This window comes from Rhopalosiphum maidis, chromosome 4 (assembly GCF_003676215.2).
Source record: "Rhopalosiphum maidis isolate BTI-1 chromosome 4, ASM367621v3, whole genome shotgun sequence".
NCBI lineage: Eukaryota > Metazoa > Arthropoda > Insecta > Hemiptera > Aphididae > Rhopalosiphum > Rhopalosiphum maidis.
In genome coordinates this window covers 43,824,335-43,840,776 of record NC_040880.1, presented here as the reverse complement: position 1 = coordinate 43,840,776, position 16,442 = coordinate 43,824,335, and the positions used below count along the sequence as shown (strand labels likewise).

Sequence of the window (16,442 nt, the reverse complement as noted above, 5' to 3'; positions counted from 1 at the left end):
GTTAAAATAAATAAATGCCTATTAAAGAAATGAAACAATTATCAACCCAGAAGTTACTATTATTACTAGTAACAATATTTCTTTGAAACTGCTTGGATCATCAGCATAACGATTTTTGATGGCCGATCTTTGTTTTTTTATTTCAAATAATGGTATAATAATGTTCAATATATCTGGTATCATCAAAAAAAGATCTCTTATTACCTGAAAATAAAACTATTGTGAGTAACATAAAATCTATATTAAGAATAATATGAACAATATATCAATATTTACTACATCTGACTTGCATATAAATAAAATCAAATTGACATCTAATATTGATAACACATTTTTATTAGTTTTATTAATAAAAAAGAAAATAACATTTCAAATTCATCTGGCACATTAAAAATGGCTATTAAAAACATCAAATTGATTCCTCATTATTTAGATAATAAAGAAATGGCATTGGGATGTCATCCAGAATAAACTACAAGTTAAAATATATATAATTAGGTTTGCTTATAGAATATATTTTATTTTTTAGGCTAAAACTTGATTTCTTAAGTTTTTTAGATAAAAAAACTTTATCAAGTACAATTCATAGTTAAAATACATACAACTAACAATACTAATAATTAATGACACACCCTGTAACACGTGTACAACTTATTATAGAATATGTGTATTAAACCTGATGTTCTCTTAGTACGAACTTGTATTATTCTAATGTATTAATAATAAGAGTTGATTATCATAGTTAAGCCTAGCCTAACATAGGTTTAGCATTGAATGAGGTCATTTATTCAGTTTCTAGTAAAAGTTGATTAATTAACTTATATTAGAGATTAGATTAAGTATAATATATCTATTTTATTTTACTATATTCTTGGCTATAACTACCTATAACTAATTTATAAAAACAAAATCTTACTTGATGTGCAAATCCACTTCCTCCTATTACATTAATAACAAACTGATCAAAGCCAGCAGCCAACATATGTATTAAGCCCACAGTAATGATAGAAAACAAATGAAATTTCTTTATTTCTTTTCTACGATCACATATTGTATACAAAATGCCTGTAGAATAGAGTTCAGTAATAGTGAAGAATATCTGATGATTCCATTGTGAATAAAAGTCGTCGTTCCAATAGTTGACAAACGACCACCTTGAAAACATTGCATTGTCAAAGCTTAGCAGCTAGTAAACACAGAAGTCTATATGCTGTGTGTAACTAACCACGAGTAATAGTGAGAGAACATCGACAAAGTAAATAACAACATCATGTTGTAGCGTATCTGCTTGTCAAGGCATAGCCTGACAATATTTTTTACACATTCGTACAACACAATAGTACAAACCGCCGTAATCGCCCAGATTTTAAATGTATTATCTGTAGCGTTGAAGTACATGTGTTTATATCTAGCAACACCTGCTTCATAAGGACCTAAAACAAAAAGTTCGTCCCTGATTTAAAATATTAACTATTTGATTTAAAATCCTATATAAAAATGTACGCAGAGTTAAGCGTACCTTTGAACACAGTGTCCCAACAGGAACAGGTACAGTGTTCCTTGTTGACGTTCACATTGAAGTCGCTCCAGAATTTATCCAAAATCAGGATGTGAATTGCTGGTAAAAAGACGGGTACGAGAAGTGCTATGCATTGCGTTTTTTTCGACGCGACATTTGTTGGTGTGGTCAACATCATTGTAATTTATAAGAACAACAGCAACTTCCTATCTACCGATTGCCGTTACATACTGTGTTAAATATAAACATTACACGACTGGTCTTGAATTTTCGAGTGATGAGTTTTTGTGTAACATGACAAAATACACATTTACACTAGTTTGCGTTGTACACATTGGTTAGTAGTTCTTATTACTTAAGTTAATATATAGTTAATACGCATGTCCAAAATTGAATTTTTGGTTCAGTAGGTATGAGCATAATTACAAACAACAGACTATAGCTTGTGATATATTATTGTTTATAGTATAAATATGTCTGATAACCATTATCATACTTCATATCAGTCGTAGTTTTAGATCATAACACTGAGATAGATAATAATTACTGGAGCGCTGACTCGCTATGTAAATAAAGTTGCTATCTATCTCAGTGGATCATAATTAAGTGCGCTCGCAGTAACATAAACTGGGAGGGGGACAAAGTCAAAAGTATAAATATTGTAAAATCTAAAATAGCGGGGACATGGCCATCCGCGGTCACCCTTCATAATATTATATTGCAATATAATGATGTGGTCGTAATTCATAGAGCTCGAAATGGATTTATAATGTTCATTCACATGCGAGTACATGACAATTTAATTATTTTTAATTGTTACATAGATTTTTGATAAACTAGTAAAAAAAAAAAAAAAAAACGACAACTAACGTCTTACTGCCAAATGCTCGTAAACACTTAAGATCAAGTTTAGTGAATAAAATTCAAATAATTTGGGGTAGGAAATCTCTAGTTAAAATATTTTATTGGGACCCCCACCACAAAAAGTACCAAACAATAAAAAAGTAATTTTATGTTTTTAATGAATATGAAATTGAATATCTTAGAAAAATTTAAGAAAATGTATTACATTAACATTTTTAAAAATTAATTTCAAAAATATTTCTCAATGGTAAAAATTACAAATTTTTGCAATCATTATGATAGGTATGTATAAATATAGTCAGGGCTGTAAAACTACTTTTAACTTATAATTTGTATCAACACATTTAAGATAGGTTTTAAGCAGTAGAGTCATACTATTGGTCTCATGCAATAAATTTTCTTTCATTAAAAATTAAACTAACAGTATTAACAGGCTGTTATTTAAATTATGAGAGAATTAAACTTTGAATTCAATCCTAAATATTTTATACATAATCTCAAATAGACCAATATAAAAATTATTTTACAATATTCCCATGAATACTTCATAAAAACATCAATAAATTAATTGGGTTCACTTTCTGAGCCCATAAGATTATAAATTATTTAGATAACATGCTAATCGCAAGTTACAAAGATTAAATTGGATATTATAAACATATAGAGTAAATTCAATGTTATTTTTATCTATTATAATTTTAGTAATCTGAAAATGCAGTACAAAGCTATAAATTAAAAAGTGTGAGTATTACTAGTTTTTCTGTAGACAGAACTTACAACATTATTAGATTTAATGTGAATGGATTTTGTATAATAGCAAGTAATTTATAAGTATTTATAAATAGTATATATTCAAAATCCTTAAACATTATACCAGAAAGCTATCTTAAAACATGTTGGATTTAAATCAAAGTAAAATAAGCTCATAATTCTAATTAGGAAATAATTAAAAAAATTTTTTAATATTTTTAAATAAAATATATTAATAAATATGATTGTATAATTTCAATAACAATTATTGCAGTAGTCAATTTAATTTAAAATAAATCATTATAAAGTGTAATTAAATAATAATTATACCATTAATTATACAAATAAAAAAAAAATAAATATATATTTGTGTACGAAGTGCAATTAATATTTTTAATAATACATTTAATTTGAAGTATATTTTTAAATTAATACATAAAAATATTAAATACTAACAAACAAGCAATTGAAATAAATAAAAGTAAAGAAATATTCAATAGATTATTTTACCTATTTATAATGATTATATATCGCTATATTATTCCCCATTCATTTAATTTATAGTTTATACATTAAATATAAAATATATGAAATATTATAATTAGTCATTACACATATTAGATAATTATTAAAGAACACTTATTCAAATAAAATATTATAATTAGTTTGTAAACTATTATCTTGATTAAATTGTAATTACATAATTAAATTTTAAATTTAAGCTTAAACTGATTTTGTTTATAGCTCTTTAATAAAATTTACCATGTTATTATATTGTTAGTGTAGGTAGTAATAATATTAAATTTATATTAAAGCTTTTAACAGTAAATGTAAACGTGTTTTATTTACAACCTTCAACATAATTTCCTGGGAATAAGCCTGTAATGCCGTCCATTACACCTTCCCACCAACCATCATCATTTTTCTTTAAGACATAAATAACTGAATTTTCTTGAAAACTTAATTCGTCGTCTTTATCAGCATAATAATCATAAATTGCAATTACTAAAATATAAATTATTTATTACAATTTAGTATGTATAATATACATGTCTAAGAAATTTTAAACTTACCTTTTTCCAAATAATTCTTAGGAACCCATCCAGGAAGATCAGGTTCTTGGGGTACGATTGGACCAGCAGCAATATGACCAAAATGATCTTCTGGAGGTGGTGGCAATGGTGGAGAAGCTGACGCTTGTCTAGTATGTTGTTGTTGAGGGGAAGTGACTACAGCTGATGAAGAATGATATTGTGATGAGTTTTTTAAGATACCTGGTAACTGTGAGGTATTTGCACGGTAGTGGTCAGTGGATGTTAGCTGGGGAATATTTGAGCGATAATGATCCGCAGATGGCTGTTGAGGGATGTTTGAACGGTAATGATCAGTGGATGATTGTTGAGATAAATTTGAACGATAATGGTCAGTAGATGATAATTGCGATGTATTTGAGCGATAATGATCTGTAGATGATTGTTGAGGAATGTTTGAACGATAATGATCAGTAGATGACTGTTGAGAACTATTTGAACGGTAGTGGTCAGTATTTGATGAAAAAGGAGCCTGATGAAGATGATGATCCAACAAATCTGGTCCAACTCCCATTCTTGTATTTAATGTATGAGGAGATGGCGGAGCTAAAATATAATAAGGATAAATAATTATAGATTATAGGTTAGATTCATAATATAAATTTAAAAATACATACGAGGCATAGAATTTAAAGATGATGGTTGTTCAGACTGCTGCATTGGATGTACCATGCCAATGATTGGAGATGGTTGTATGCTACTAGATGAGGATGTGTGATGTAGAGGCAGAGTATTATAACCAGGTCCCTTTTCGCGTCTGACATGGCCAAGAGGATAATTAGGAGCATAATGACTGGGAACTTGAGGTGGAGCAACAGCGGGAGGTGTACGATATTCACGAGACCCTTTACTCAATGATCCAGTAGCTCGTATTACCGCTGGAGGAGTAGGTGGTTTGATTGTAGGAGCAGGACCAACAGATGACATATTAGTTGAAGCACTGGAACTGTTTGAAATTGGTTGACGGACCATACGAGGAGTATTACGAACACCATGGCCAATATCATCAAGTGCTGTAAAATAAAATGTACATAAATTAAATACAATTTGAAACAATAATTTTAAAATAATTTCTATAACTATACATTTTTTTGACAGTTCTGTTACTCAACAGCCTCTTTACTCATAACACTTATAATAATAAAAAAAAAAATGTAATTAGTTATGTGGATAATATTCCCAAAACAAAATATAATAGATACCTGTAAAATCAATTGGTTTTCTAACATATTTAATAGGTTTTTCTGGATTAGCTGGTGCAATAATTTTATATTGACGGTTGGTCGTTTTATTTGCTGTTAACACACCAATTTCTCGTCTAGCAACTTTTTCTTTGTGAATCATTACATTCTAAAAAAATAAAATACGATATGATTTTTATGATTAGTATTTAAGTACTCATTATGAAATTACCCAACTTATACATATTATACATGTATAACCTAATCATGAGAAATTATTGATGAATTAAAATCAAATTTTAAATGAGTAGTTTTTAAGTACTTACGGAGAGGATACACATATGTAATTTTTTGAAGGAATTAATTTCTTCCGAGATGTATATTTTTTGTCATCAAAATTGTTTATTTAAAAATTAACATAAAAATTGCTAATGTATGTGATGTCACTAATTGTGGATTTTAATATTATTTAATATTTACTATTTTTAAATAGTATAGGTACCAGTATACCAATATTGAATATTTGAACATATTATTAAAAATTGGTAGGTATTATTGTATAATAAAAGATCAAAGGAAGTGGAAAATCTCGCAGGGGAGCTGTCTCTTCTGTGCACACACTTATACTTATTCAAATTCTGATTTAGTAACTTTAACATAAATTTAAAAAAAAAAATGATCCATTAGATAAATTAAAAAAAGAAGTTCACTAATGGACACTACCTCCTTCAGTGAAACTAAAAATCACAAGAATTTGAAAAATTCATTATTAAATTAAAAAATGTGGGTGAGCATCATTGGAGAATTATATATACTTATGCATATTATACACTGTAGAAAGTAATAATTCAGTATGTAAATCTATATGAAAAAGATTACTTGAGCAATGTGGTTGATTTGACTATCCATTTCAGATAGTTGAACTGTTTGAAGATCCAATAATTGCAAAAAGTTATAAGCTAGTGTATTTATTTGATATGCAACACTAGCTAATGACTGGGTAGTATAGTTTTTTGTTTCTTCTAAAGCCAATCTTTTATTCTCAGCTTGAAAATAGTTTCCCTCACAGTATTCAGCAACACGTTCTAAATTTACATGACTGTCTGACAAACTGTTACGACCTTCTGGTATATCAGCTTGTAAAAGCTGTGCCAATTCAGCCATGTTATCTGAATCACTTCCTAAACCTGATTCTCGACTTGGATCCGAAGTTCCTGGAAACATTTTGAAAAAAAAATATTTATTATTAGGTATCTAAACATATCAGAGAAAGTACTATATTTCAAATATTATAAATTATAAGCTAATGAATTAGTGATGTTTTGGTATAATATACTATTTTATTTTCATAAGTAATGTGTAGGTAAATTAATAGGCTAAATAAATAATATATTTATATTATATATTATTATTATATAATAAATTTATTAGAATTAGTCCATATCACAATTTAATAACAATTTATATAAGTGTACATTTATGACGGTTTTAGAATTCATTTTATCAGTGGCGTATTTATAATTTCTATAAAGGAGGAGATATAACTAAAATTTTTGATGCCAAATGGCTCGGAATTTTATTACCTATTGAGAGTGATAAATGGAAAAAAATACAAATATAACCGTATGAAAATAGTTTAAAAAAAGGTGGATGAAGGGGAGAAACGTATCTCCCTAATCTCTCCCCATAAATACGCCACTGCATTTTATTAGTTATCAACGTCACTAGATGTTGTCCAAAATTATAGGGAAATTATCATGGCAATGGGTTGACTGTTTTGAGTTATAATCTATGTGCATTTACAATTGGAACTTAAAAATGCTTTAACAACAAATATCGATATCGGTTACTAAGAAAATGATAAAGGATTATAGTTTTAATATTTTCAAAAGGTTCATATTATAATTTTGAATTTATGAAGTTTTAAGACTTGGTTGATTAACACAGATACTTAATGGATCTTTGTTTGGTGTGATCAGCGATTTATCTCTAGCGCAGTTATAATAATCAATTACATCATAATTTTTTAAAATATATAAAAACTTGTTCAACCTGAATTTGTAAATGTCGTCCACATGGCCATACTTCAATCGCATCAACTCGTTAAAATTAAAATTGATTAAGAACAAATAATTTAAAATTGAGATGGAGAAATTAATTTTATTAAATTAATTAAATAATAAATTTCACATCTGATAAATATAATAATGTACTCGCACAAAGGCACAAATTGATTGTAGATGACACCGCTACAATGTTGAAAAGAGTCAGGCGGGGCTTTTAGTTACAGACCTATGGTATTATGGACCATGGTCCTAGAATATCACGGTATAAATGATAAGTTATCAGTTAATGCCTAACCTAACCTAGGGCTACTCGGAGTTTGTTGCTAACCAATGTTGCTGTATTAAATTAATCACACAAAACTATAACAGAATAATACGATAAGGCCATAATAATATAAGAAATAATATCAAATAATAATACAATGTTATCCTTATATTGTTTAAACTGTTGTCTATGTAGGGTCTCTACAGAAATAGATATTTAATATAGCATTTTCAGTCCAGATGGGGTAAATTTACAAATATTAAGATGTACCCTAAAGATCTTAAATATTTATACATATATTTATATATGTAAACTAATTTTATGGAACTTAAATTCTAACTTGTTTACTTATTTTATGGGAAGAGATCTTATTTCTAAAATGCCAAAAATATATTACATTCATTAGGTGATTATTTTTTAAACAATAATGAATTTAATAATTTAAATGTTCAGTTCGAAAATAAAGATTTTATTGAATTATAATTATTACTTTTTATTATAAGTATTAAGTATATTATGTATTTACCTTTATAATTTACCAGCATTTCCTTTTTATGAGTTGTACGCTACTCTCTAAGGAAAACAATGAATAGAGCCATATAGGTAATAACTCGAATATGTGATTATCAATCATTTATATATACAATATATACAATAAAATCACTTAACAAAAAGATAAGCAAATAGGCACCGCTCTGTTGTACATTAGGTGTCAAATGAGTCATTATTATGCGTATGTTTTGAATGATACGTCGTTGTATACGGAGAACGATTCTGAACGGAAAATCTGCCTATCTCAACAAATCAGGTACGAATTTAGAGGGATCCATGGGTTTGGACTCCTCTTACTGAAGTATTCAAAAATAAAAAAACAAAAGATTTTGTTTAATGTATATTAATCATAAAAAAAATAAAAATTGTATTCAAAATTATTTACCCCTAACCAAAAAAATAAAATAAGTAAATAAAAAACTGCAATTTGATACAGGTCAAGGAATTCCAAGAATGGAAAATTTCAATATAGTTCAATGAATATTTTTAAGTATTTATGTTTATTGAAATTTAACTAACTACAATAATGTGGTAGTAGATAGAGAAGTGTTTGTTCAAGCTCTGTACAAAATCCTGTTGGTCTGAGAACCAACTCTTCTAGATGAGATTAGATTGATTATAAATACTAAATAGTACTATTTATAATCAATGGTAAAACGGTAGGTTGAATGTTGGTATACTTTTTTGAGAAAATATTTTTATAGCATTGAACTTAAGCAATTCAAAATGTAATAATAACATCTATCTGCAACTATAGGTACTGTAAAAAGTAAAACGGTAAAAATAAGATCCTTAGTATAAACTATAAATAGATACCTTAAAAATAAATTTAAAATGTCATCACGTATTGTATAAATAATAATAATAATATAATACGTATAAATGTTTTTAAATATAAAAAAATAATTAACAATGTTATTTATCGCTTAAATAAGTAATTTCGTCTAAATTTGACTATTTTTTTGATATTATAGTTTCAGTATGATAGTATGAATTACTGATGAGGAATCTTATATTCAATTGTCAAAACTTAGATAAAAACCAAAATTTTTTTGAATTTCTAACTACAAAATAATTTTCAATTTTTTGGCGATTTTGATGTGGATATAAAAAAAAAGACAAACGTTATGCCTATGTATTTTTAATATTTGTATACATTTATAAGAACAATTAATATAATAATTTATTTTGTACTAAATTTTCAATAATTTTGACCCAGTAAATAATTTTTAATTTATATTTCTATAAAAAATAAAATAAAAGAGTGCCATATTTATAAATAGCTCAAAAGAGTCAATAATCACTTGCCTTACACTCAAAACCGTCACTGTTATAACAATTAAATATCAATAATATATTAATATTATTATGTATAATTTAATTTGCATTAATATTAATTTTGGTAAAAATTAATCAATTTACTGTATTACTAAAAGTAAAATAAATTACTTTAAAAGCAATATAAATACATGAAAATACATCATATAATATTACCTTATTTAACCTAGTAATAATATTATTATTATTATTATTATATTATATAGGCCGATAGATTGTCTTCGTTCAGAATTATTTAATTCAAATTTAACACATACTTACATAGTGGTCAGTGACTTACTCAATGACGAGATAAATTCGACACCTATAATTATGTACAATGTACAGTAGTGATTACCTACCTACTTTCCCAATGATTATTTTATAAAGTACTGAGAAATATATACTTTTGATCTAAAATGTACCCGTCTACCAGAAACCTCTTTTGAAGTTGATGGAATTTTCTACTAGAAAAAGCGTTTGCGTTTCAAATGTTTCAATGTTTCAAACAAAAATACACATTTACACTAAAGAAGAATGTTTCTTATCACAACAGTGATAAATATATTTTGACAGTTCTCGAGCATAACGAGCATTCAAGTATACATAAACAAGCAAGTATTCGTAAATATTACATTTAGAATTTAGATAGTACTTATTACCTACCGTAATAGAATAGATTTAAATTTTTTCATTTATTTAATATTCATTTCACAGTGCTCAATGCTCATTGCTCATAATTATTAATTACTCTTACTTATTTAATATTAATTATTTTTGGTCCCTTAATTTTTATGTCAAACACCTCATTTTTATTTGTTTTAATGTTTTGTTGTATATTATTTTAAGTATTTTTTGATTTTAGTTAAGTATTCTAAGTGGGCATTATTTAGAAACAAATGTTACTGCATAAAAAACGCCTTACATACTATTTTCTGGCAAGTTTTTCATTCATTCTAGGATGTACATTAACGTTGTTTGTTTTGCATCCAATGACATTAAAACCAAACACTTCGGCAAATGTATTTAGAATTAAGTTGCTTGTACTTGTTATATCAGCTGTAAAAAATGTAAATCGTAGAGATGCTATACGTGAAACATGGGCTCAAACAAAAGGAGACTTTAAAATACTTTTTGTTGTTTCAAAAGACAAATCTTTAATTGCTGAAAAGCTGGTTCATGAAGACTTATTGGAGGTAGATGAAAAAGATGAGTATAAACTACTCACTCGTAAAATAATAGCATCATTTTCCGGTGTATATCATATAAACTTTGATTATCTGTTAAAATGTGATGACGATTCTTTTGTCAATGTGCCATCAATTGTCAATGAGCTAGAACATATGCCTAAAAAAAGGTTCTACTGGGGATATTTTGATGGTAATGCAAACATTAAAAAAAGAGGTAAATTTAAAGAAACTGATTGGATAGCATGTGATCGATATTTACCGTATGCTTTGGGAGGAGGCTATGTTTTATCCAAAGATCTTATCATCTATATAGTGAAGAATCGAGATTACCTAAGGTGAGTTGATCATAGTAGCATAATAAAATATAAAGTAATAAGAAAATATTGATATTAAGTTTACTAAATTCATTATGTAATAGCTAACCAATTATAACGGTTTTATTAAAATGATCAATTAACAATCCTAATTCTTGTTGTCTATTTTTATTTTTCAGTTTCTTTGCTAGTGAAGATGTTTCGGTTGGCGCTTGGTTAAGTCCATTAAATATTACTAGAAAACATGACCGCCGATTTGACACAGAATGGTATAGTCGCGGATGTCAAAATGATTATTTAGTAACACATAAACGTAGTCCTGAAATGATGAGACTACACTGGTCAAACATTATTCAGACTGGAAAACTATGTGATAGAGAGTTCAAAAATATGGCTTCCTACGAGTATAACTGGTCAGTGATGCCATCTAAATGTTGTGTCAGAAATTTGTCTTTAATTCCATAAATACATTTTTCAACATAAAAAGACTGGTATAATTATTAATTTAATAAATTTAAAAACTGGAGTTTGTTTTTAGTTTTGAATAAAAAAAAAAATACATATATAAATTAATAAAACAAATTTTATATAGAGATTAAATTTTATTCTTATTATGTATGCAATTCATGACAATATTACAAATTACAATAATTTCAATCATTTGTTCTTATACCTTAAGAAAATTAACATAACATTATACATTATATGTATGTTATATAAAATAAAAAAACTTATAATAAAACTTTTAATATGTTATTTTTTCTTCCTGTCTGTAATACATTTAGGGCAGAACCATTTTCCTTTAGGCTTGGTAGTTAATTTGACACATGCAAAGTGGAACCATTCAATAGGACACTAAAATATTAAAAAAGTACACAATTAATAAAATATGATTAAAAAATGAAGTAATATTTACAATAAAAATTAAGAATGTTATTATTTTTTTAATAGTTAAAGTATTTAATAAAACGTTTATATAAAATAAAAACAATAAATATATAAATAATTAATAAATTAAAATAAAAATTCTTACATCTGGATTATCACAGCCAATCATTTCACCATAAGAAACTTGATTGCATAAACAATACGTTGGTTCATTTGGATCAACAGGCATATCTAATACTTCAGCCGAGTGTGTAACTCCGGCACCAACTAATGCACCAGTAAGGGAACTAGTTTCTACTGTAACGCTGGTTACACTATTTGTAGGGTTTGTTGGATTAGCGACAACATTGATTAGAGGTGTTTTACTAGGTGCTGCACTAGTTGTTTTTGTAACTCCTGAAAAATATTGGTAATTATTATTCAAAGAAACCAACTTAAATATGGCTAACATTTTGTTGTACACAAACCTTTTTTCAGTTGTTTCTTTTTAGATGTTTTGTTTGGAGCTGTTTCTTCTTCACTCGATGCACTCTTCTTTTTAATTTCTTTGTCTTTAATCTTTTTACGTCCTCCTAGAAGCAATACATTTAAAGAAATGGCCAAACACATTAGAATTATAATATGATATAATGCAGAACACTTACGTTTTTGTGAATTTTCTTCTATATTTCTTGTAGCACTAATAGCTTTGTCTTGAATTTCAGCTTCAAAGCGTGCTAAATCTGAATCTAATTTTCTAATATGTTTATCTACCTGTAAGGTACAATGGAATAGAAAATTTTTAGGGTAATGTTAATAATCAAAATTAACATACCAATTCATAAGTTTGTATAGCCAATTGAACTTTATCATCACCATATTCTTTCGCTTTGTCAAACTGACGTTGTATGCTGGTCAAGGTTTCGCCTTTTTTATCTGCTGTGTATCCCTTGACATTAGACATATAATCGTCTGCCAGTTTGTCAATGTTACGCATAAGTTCTTGAGCTCTGGAGTCAAGATCTCGCATCAGAGTGAAGTTTCGTTGTAACTCAACAGGAAGATTCTCTAAACCTAAAATATAACTCGTAAAATATAGTACCTCGTTTAAATGCAAAATCGAAAAAATACTTACTGTCCAGATAGTGTTCCAAGTAAAGCGCAGAAGTCATTTTTGTTATTTTATGATTCAGCTGAGAATTACTGAAGAAAAATAATAAGTACAAGATACTTGTAAACAACAACAAACGGGAATTTATTATGTTTAATCAACTTTTAAAAATACAATAAGTGCCTCATAAATTTCTTCTGTTGATATTTTTGATAATATAGTGAATAAGTGAATCATACGATTTTGATATAACAATGATATGTAACTGCCCGATGACTGTATAAACAATAAACATACAAATAAATATGCCAAGTTTTGTAACTGGCAACACTGCACGAATTCAAAATTTCAAACATCTAAATTTCAAATAAGCCAATTATTAGTCGAGTCAAACGACATTCATATTTTATTTATTTAGACGGTTTATATCATGAACTAACTACCCAATGAAATAAAATTTAAAATTTAAAACGTTTGCTTGGTAGTAGGTATATCGTACATATTATAGTATATTAGTTAATAGTTATAATTCATAAGCAATAAACATAAAAATACAAGTATATAGCAATCATAAAAATAGTATTCATAAACTATTCATGATATTATTAGAGATTAGGGTAGTAGGCTAGATAAAGAGGTATATTAAAAAAAATACACTATTTTAACCAATTTTCACCAGTTTACACTTTGTCTACATTTTTAATTCAAAAAACTCACAAGATGATAGTTTATTTTTTTATATTCTTTGATTTAAAAAATTGCGCATACAATATTAGTGTTTAATGTAAATTTTTCATTGGTTTATGGATTTTTAAAATCCATCCAAACCTAGTAGAAACGTTAAACCTAAACTTAACAATCTCCTGCAGGCTCGTCCAATTCCCAATTGGAAACTTATCTTTTATTAACCAAAAGTAATAAAGACAGATACAGATCATTTCTCAACACAAAACTTATGACTATCGTTATTTAGTATTATGCGTCGGTAGGTACCTACTATACCTACCTAATTTAATATTTGTATTTGTTTTCATTATTTTTACACTTATTTTATAAAAATTTGTCTCTATGTATTCGTAATCTTTATACTTAAATGTTATATGGAATATAAATTAATGTAGTAATGTAATGTTACGTCCAATGGCCATATATATATATATAGGAGTGGATAGATTATTAATTAAAAAAAAAAAACACTGATCATTTAAGATCTAGAAATATATAAATACCTACCTATTAATATATATACATATATACATACGTAATAGCCGTAATGCGTACACGTGCAATGGTGAAATTTCTATCGAAATCATCGTCTATGTGACTATGTCTGTGTATTACTTTATTACTAACGCGGGCAATAACGCAAGTAAATTTTTTATAGCATGTTCACGTGATCAAATAAAGGTCTAATTTAGATATCAACACACACACACAATTATATTATATATTATAGGTAGTACTGGTAGTAGGTACATCGCGGAATCCTACATGGTGATCTCTTTTCAGCTGCACAAATATGTGTAATACACTAATACCTATATAAAGTAGATATAGTTATACAAATACATGACGTATAAATAATATATTATTAGGTATGCGAGTTAATTAATTTTTTATGTATTGCTGTTACGCATTATTATTATAGTTAACTAAACAATGAAAATCGGTTATAACAAATAGTGATTTTTATATACATAATACATTTATGTAATTATATAATAATAAATATATCTATGATTCAATTATATGATATATGTTACATTTTCTCATAATAACTTTTAAAAATAGAAATGGCAAAAAAGTTGTAAAAATTGAAACAAAAATTAAAAACATACAATTATTATCCAAATGATAAATTTATTTTTTATTTTATGATAATCCGGTAATTTTTAATACAATACGTGCTAATTTATTTAGATGCTTTAGATTTGTTTTTTCAAACACCATATTTAAAATTTAAAGTTTTATACTTTATCAAAATTTTGTTTTAATTGATCACTAAATTTCCTTGTACATTTTTTTTCTGGTGCATGCAAACTTTATCAGGGAGAGCATAATAAAATCAAACACTAAAAATACATTAAAAAAAAAAAACCCATACTTAAGTCAAAATATGAACGAAATGTTTGTTTAAACAAAATTCAATAATACAATTTTAAATTTTCAAAATTATATTGAAGTTCAGAGGGGAAGAGTCAAATGTCCAGTCTTGCACTCTCCAAGTGCTTATGACGTGCTGCGTACATACAACCTACCTAAAACTAAAATTAAATGTTTCTCTTTCTCAAATTCACGCGATATTTGATGCTAATAATTAGAATATTTTATGCTAATTTGATATACTCTCTAAAAGAAATAAGTTCTTTATTTTATTTTGTTTTTAACGTCATCCAATAGATCAATCAAAAAGCTAGTACTGTGTTTATAGTAGTCTCTAACAGTAGAAATTAAGATGGAACTGCAAATGATTACAAGGTACACCCTAGAGTGTGCTCTAGTGATCAGATTGATATTTAAAATTTAAAGGTTTACCGTATTATGTATAAAACCAAATTAATAGTTATCAGTGAAATAATAAAAATGTTTAATTATGATTATTACTTTGCTTTATTGTTAGCACAATAAAAATTGAAACATAAACCTTGTTAACAATATTTACGTGTTTATATTATATATTTATTTGAAAGAAAATATATATTTAGTAAAAACTATTTATATTTGAATTCATTTATGCTAAACATGTTATGTTACTAAATTATTAACTAATTGTAAACGTCAATTACTAATTATTTTTTATTAATATACAAATTAAGAAACAATTTTTACAATCACACTGACAACTAGTTAGCTGTCTAATGATAGTATATTACAATTTATTAATAAGGTAATATACTGTTAACCACACTAAAATTTTAAACAATTATAAACTATTAAAAGTAGGTCTTTTAATTAAATGGTACATTGTTTTTATTTATTATTTCTATTTTCTATAGGTATCATTGATCAATTATTAGATTTTATTTATGTCACATTTGAAATTGTATATAATCAGAGATATTTCAATCATAATGTAAAATAAATATAATAGTACAAGAGCTACATGCAATTTGTAAAGTCATACTAAATTACATTTTAATATTATTAATAGAAGAATATAAGTAGGTAAACAAATTTCCTAATCTTTGTATAAATTAAATTGATCAATAGAATGAATAAAATGTATCAAAAAATATCTTGAAAAACATTAGTGCATGTTTGTTATGAATTTTAATAAATTTACAATAATAGTGAATACAAAAAAGAAAAAAAAAATATTATTAATGATGCCCATTTTGATACCCTAGTATATAAA

At 26.5% G+C, this 16,442-nt stretch overlaps 4 protein-coding genes across 6 annotated transcripts; 1 reads left to right on the top strand and 3 right to left on the bottom strand.

The window, feature by feature from the left end:
• Positions 1–21: 21 nt before the first annotated feature.
• LOC113559052 lies at positions 22–2,236 on the bottom strand. The gene is made up of 4 exons (XM_026964655.1): positions 1,520–2,236; positions 1,226–1,433; positions 917–1,154; positions 22–204 (listed from the first exon to the last, which is right to left on the bottom strand). Exons 1-4 carry the CDS (start codon positions 1,695–1,697, stop codon positions 22–24), a joined length of 807 nt encoding a protein of 268 aa, XP_026820456.1. The 5' UTR covers positions 1,698–2,236.
• Positions 2,237–3,822: 1,586 nt separating this feature from the next.
• On the bottom strand, positions 3,823–8,438 carry LOC113559463 (abl interactor 2). 2 transcript variants are annotated; one of them, XM_026965310.1, is made up of 6 exons: positions 8,263–8,438; positions 6,285–6,619; positions 5,427–5,574; positions 4,842–5,237; positions 4,207–4,770; positions 3,823–4,138 (listed from the first exon to the last, which is right to left on the bottom strand). In XM_026965310.1, exons 1-6 carry the CDS (start codon positions 8,279–8,281, stop codon positions 3,975–3,977), a joined length of 1,626 nt encoding a protein of 541 aa, XP_026821111.1. In that variant the 5' UTR covers positions 8,282–8,438; the 3' UTR covers positions 3,823–3,974. The 2 variants fall into 2 exon arrangements, with proteins under 2 accessions (XP_026821111.1, XP_026821110.1); XM_026965309.1 differs by lacking the exon at positions 8,263–8,438 and adding an exon at positions 7,458–7,684 and having other exon boundaries at positions 3,824–4,138.
• A 1,495-nt stretch (positions 8,439–9,933) lies between these two features.
• Positions 9,934–11,691, top strand: LOC113559464 (beta-1,3-galactosyltransferase 6-like). Of its 2 annotated transcripts, XM_026965312.1 has the most exons (3): positions 9,934–10,219; positions 10,471–11,130; positions 11,289–11,691. In XM_026965312.1, exons 2-3 carry the CDS (start codon positions 10,505–10,507, stop codon positions 11,572–11,574), a joined length of 912 nt encoding a protein of 303 aa, XP_026821113.1. In that variant the 5' UTR covers positions 9,934–10,219; positions 10,471–10,504; the 3' UTR covers positions 11,575–11,691. The 2 variants fall into 2 exon arrangements, with proteins under 2 accessions (XP_026821113.1, XP_026821112.1); XM_026965311.1 differs by having other exon boundaries at positions 9,935–11,130.
• Positions 11,692–11,736: 45 nt separating this feature from the next.
• LOC113559465 (inhibitor of growth protein 4-like) lies at positions 11,737–13,308 on the bottom strand. The gene is made up of 6 exons (XM_026965313.1): positions 13,112–13,308; positions 12,812–13,050; positions 12,642–12,750; positions 12,465–12,569; positions 12,143–12,393; positions 11,737–11,964 (listed from the first exon to the last, which is right to left on the bottom strand). Exons 1-6 carry the CDS (start codon positions 13,146–13,148, stop codon positions 11,863–11,865), a joined length of 843 nt encoding a protein of 280 aa, XP_026821114.1. The 5' UTR covers positions 13,149–13,308; the 3' UTR covers positions 11,737–11,862.
• Between the last annotated feature and the right edge of the window lie 3,134 nt (positions 13,309–16,442).

Coding starts and splice junctions, on each gene's coding strand:
- LOC113559052 (XM_026964655.1), bottom strand. CDS start 1,697: ATGATGTTGACCACACCAACAAATGTCGCGTCGAAAAAAACGCAATGC. Junction 1,434..1,519: donor TTGGGACACTGTGTTCAAAG/GTACGCTTAACT, acceptor TTTTTGTTTTAG/GTCCTTATGAAGCAGGTGTT. Junction 205..916: donor GAAGTGGATTTGCACATCAA/GTAAGATTTTGT, acceptor TTTTATTTTCAG/GTAATAAGAGATCTTTTTTT.
- LOC113559463 (XM_026965309.1), bottom strand. CDS start 7,488: ATGGCCATGTGGACGACATTTACAAATTCAG. Junction 6,620..7,457: donor GACGACATTTACAAATTCAG/GTTGAACAAGTT, acceptor AAATGTTTCCAG/GAACTTCGGATCCAAGTCGA. Junction 5,238..5,426: donor AAAACCAATTGATTTTACAG/GTATCTATTATA, acceptor TTTATTTTACAG/CACTTGATGATATTGGCCAT.
- LOC113559464 (XM_026965312.1), top strand. CDS start 10,505: ATGTTACTGCATAAAAAACGCCTTACATACTATTTTCTGGCAAGTTTT. Junction 11,131..11,288: donor AAGAATCGAGATTACCTAAG/GTGAGTTGATCA, acceptor TTTATTTTTCAG/TTTCTTTGCTAGTGAAGATG.
- LOC113559465 (XM_026965313.1), bottom strand. CDS start 13,148: ATGACTTCTGCGCTTTACTTGGAACACTATCTGGACA. Junction 13,051..13,111: donor CTTGGAACACTATCTGGACA/GTAAGTATTTTT, acceptor GTTATATTTTAG/GTTTAGAGAATCTTCCTGTT. Junction 12,751..12,811: donor CTATACAAACTTATGAATTG/GTATGTTAATTT, acceptor TGTACCTTACAG/GTAGATAAACATATTAGAAA.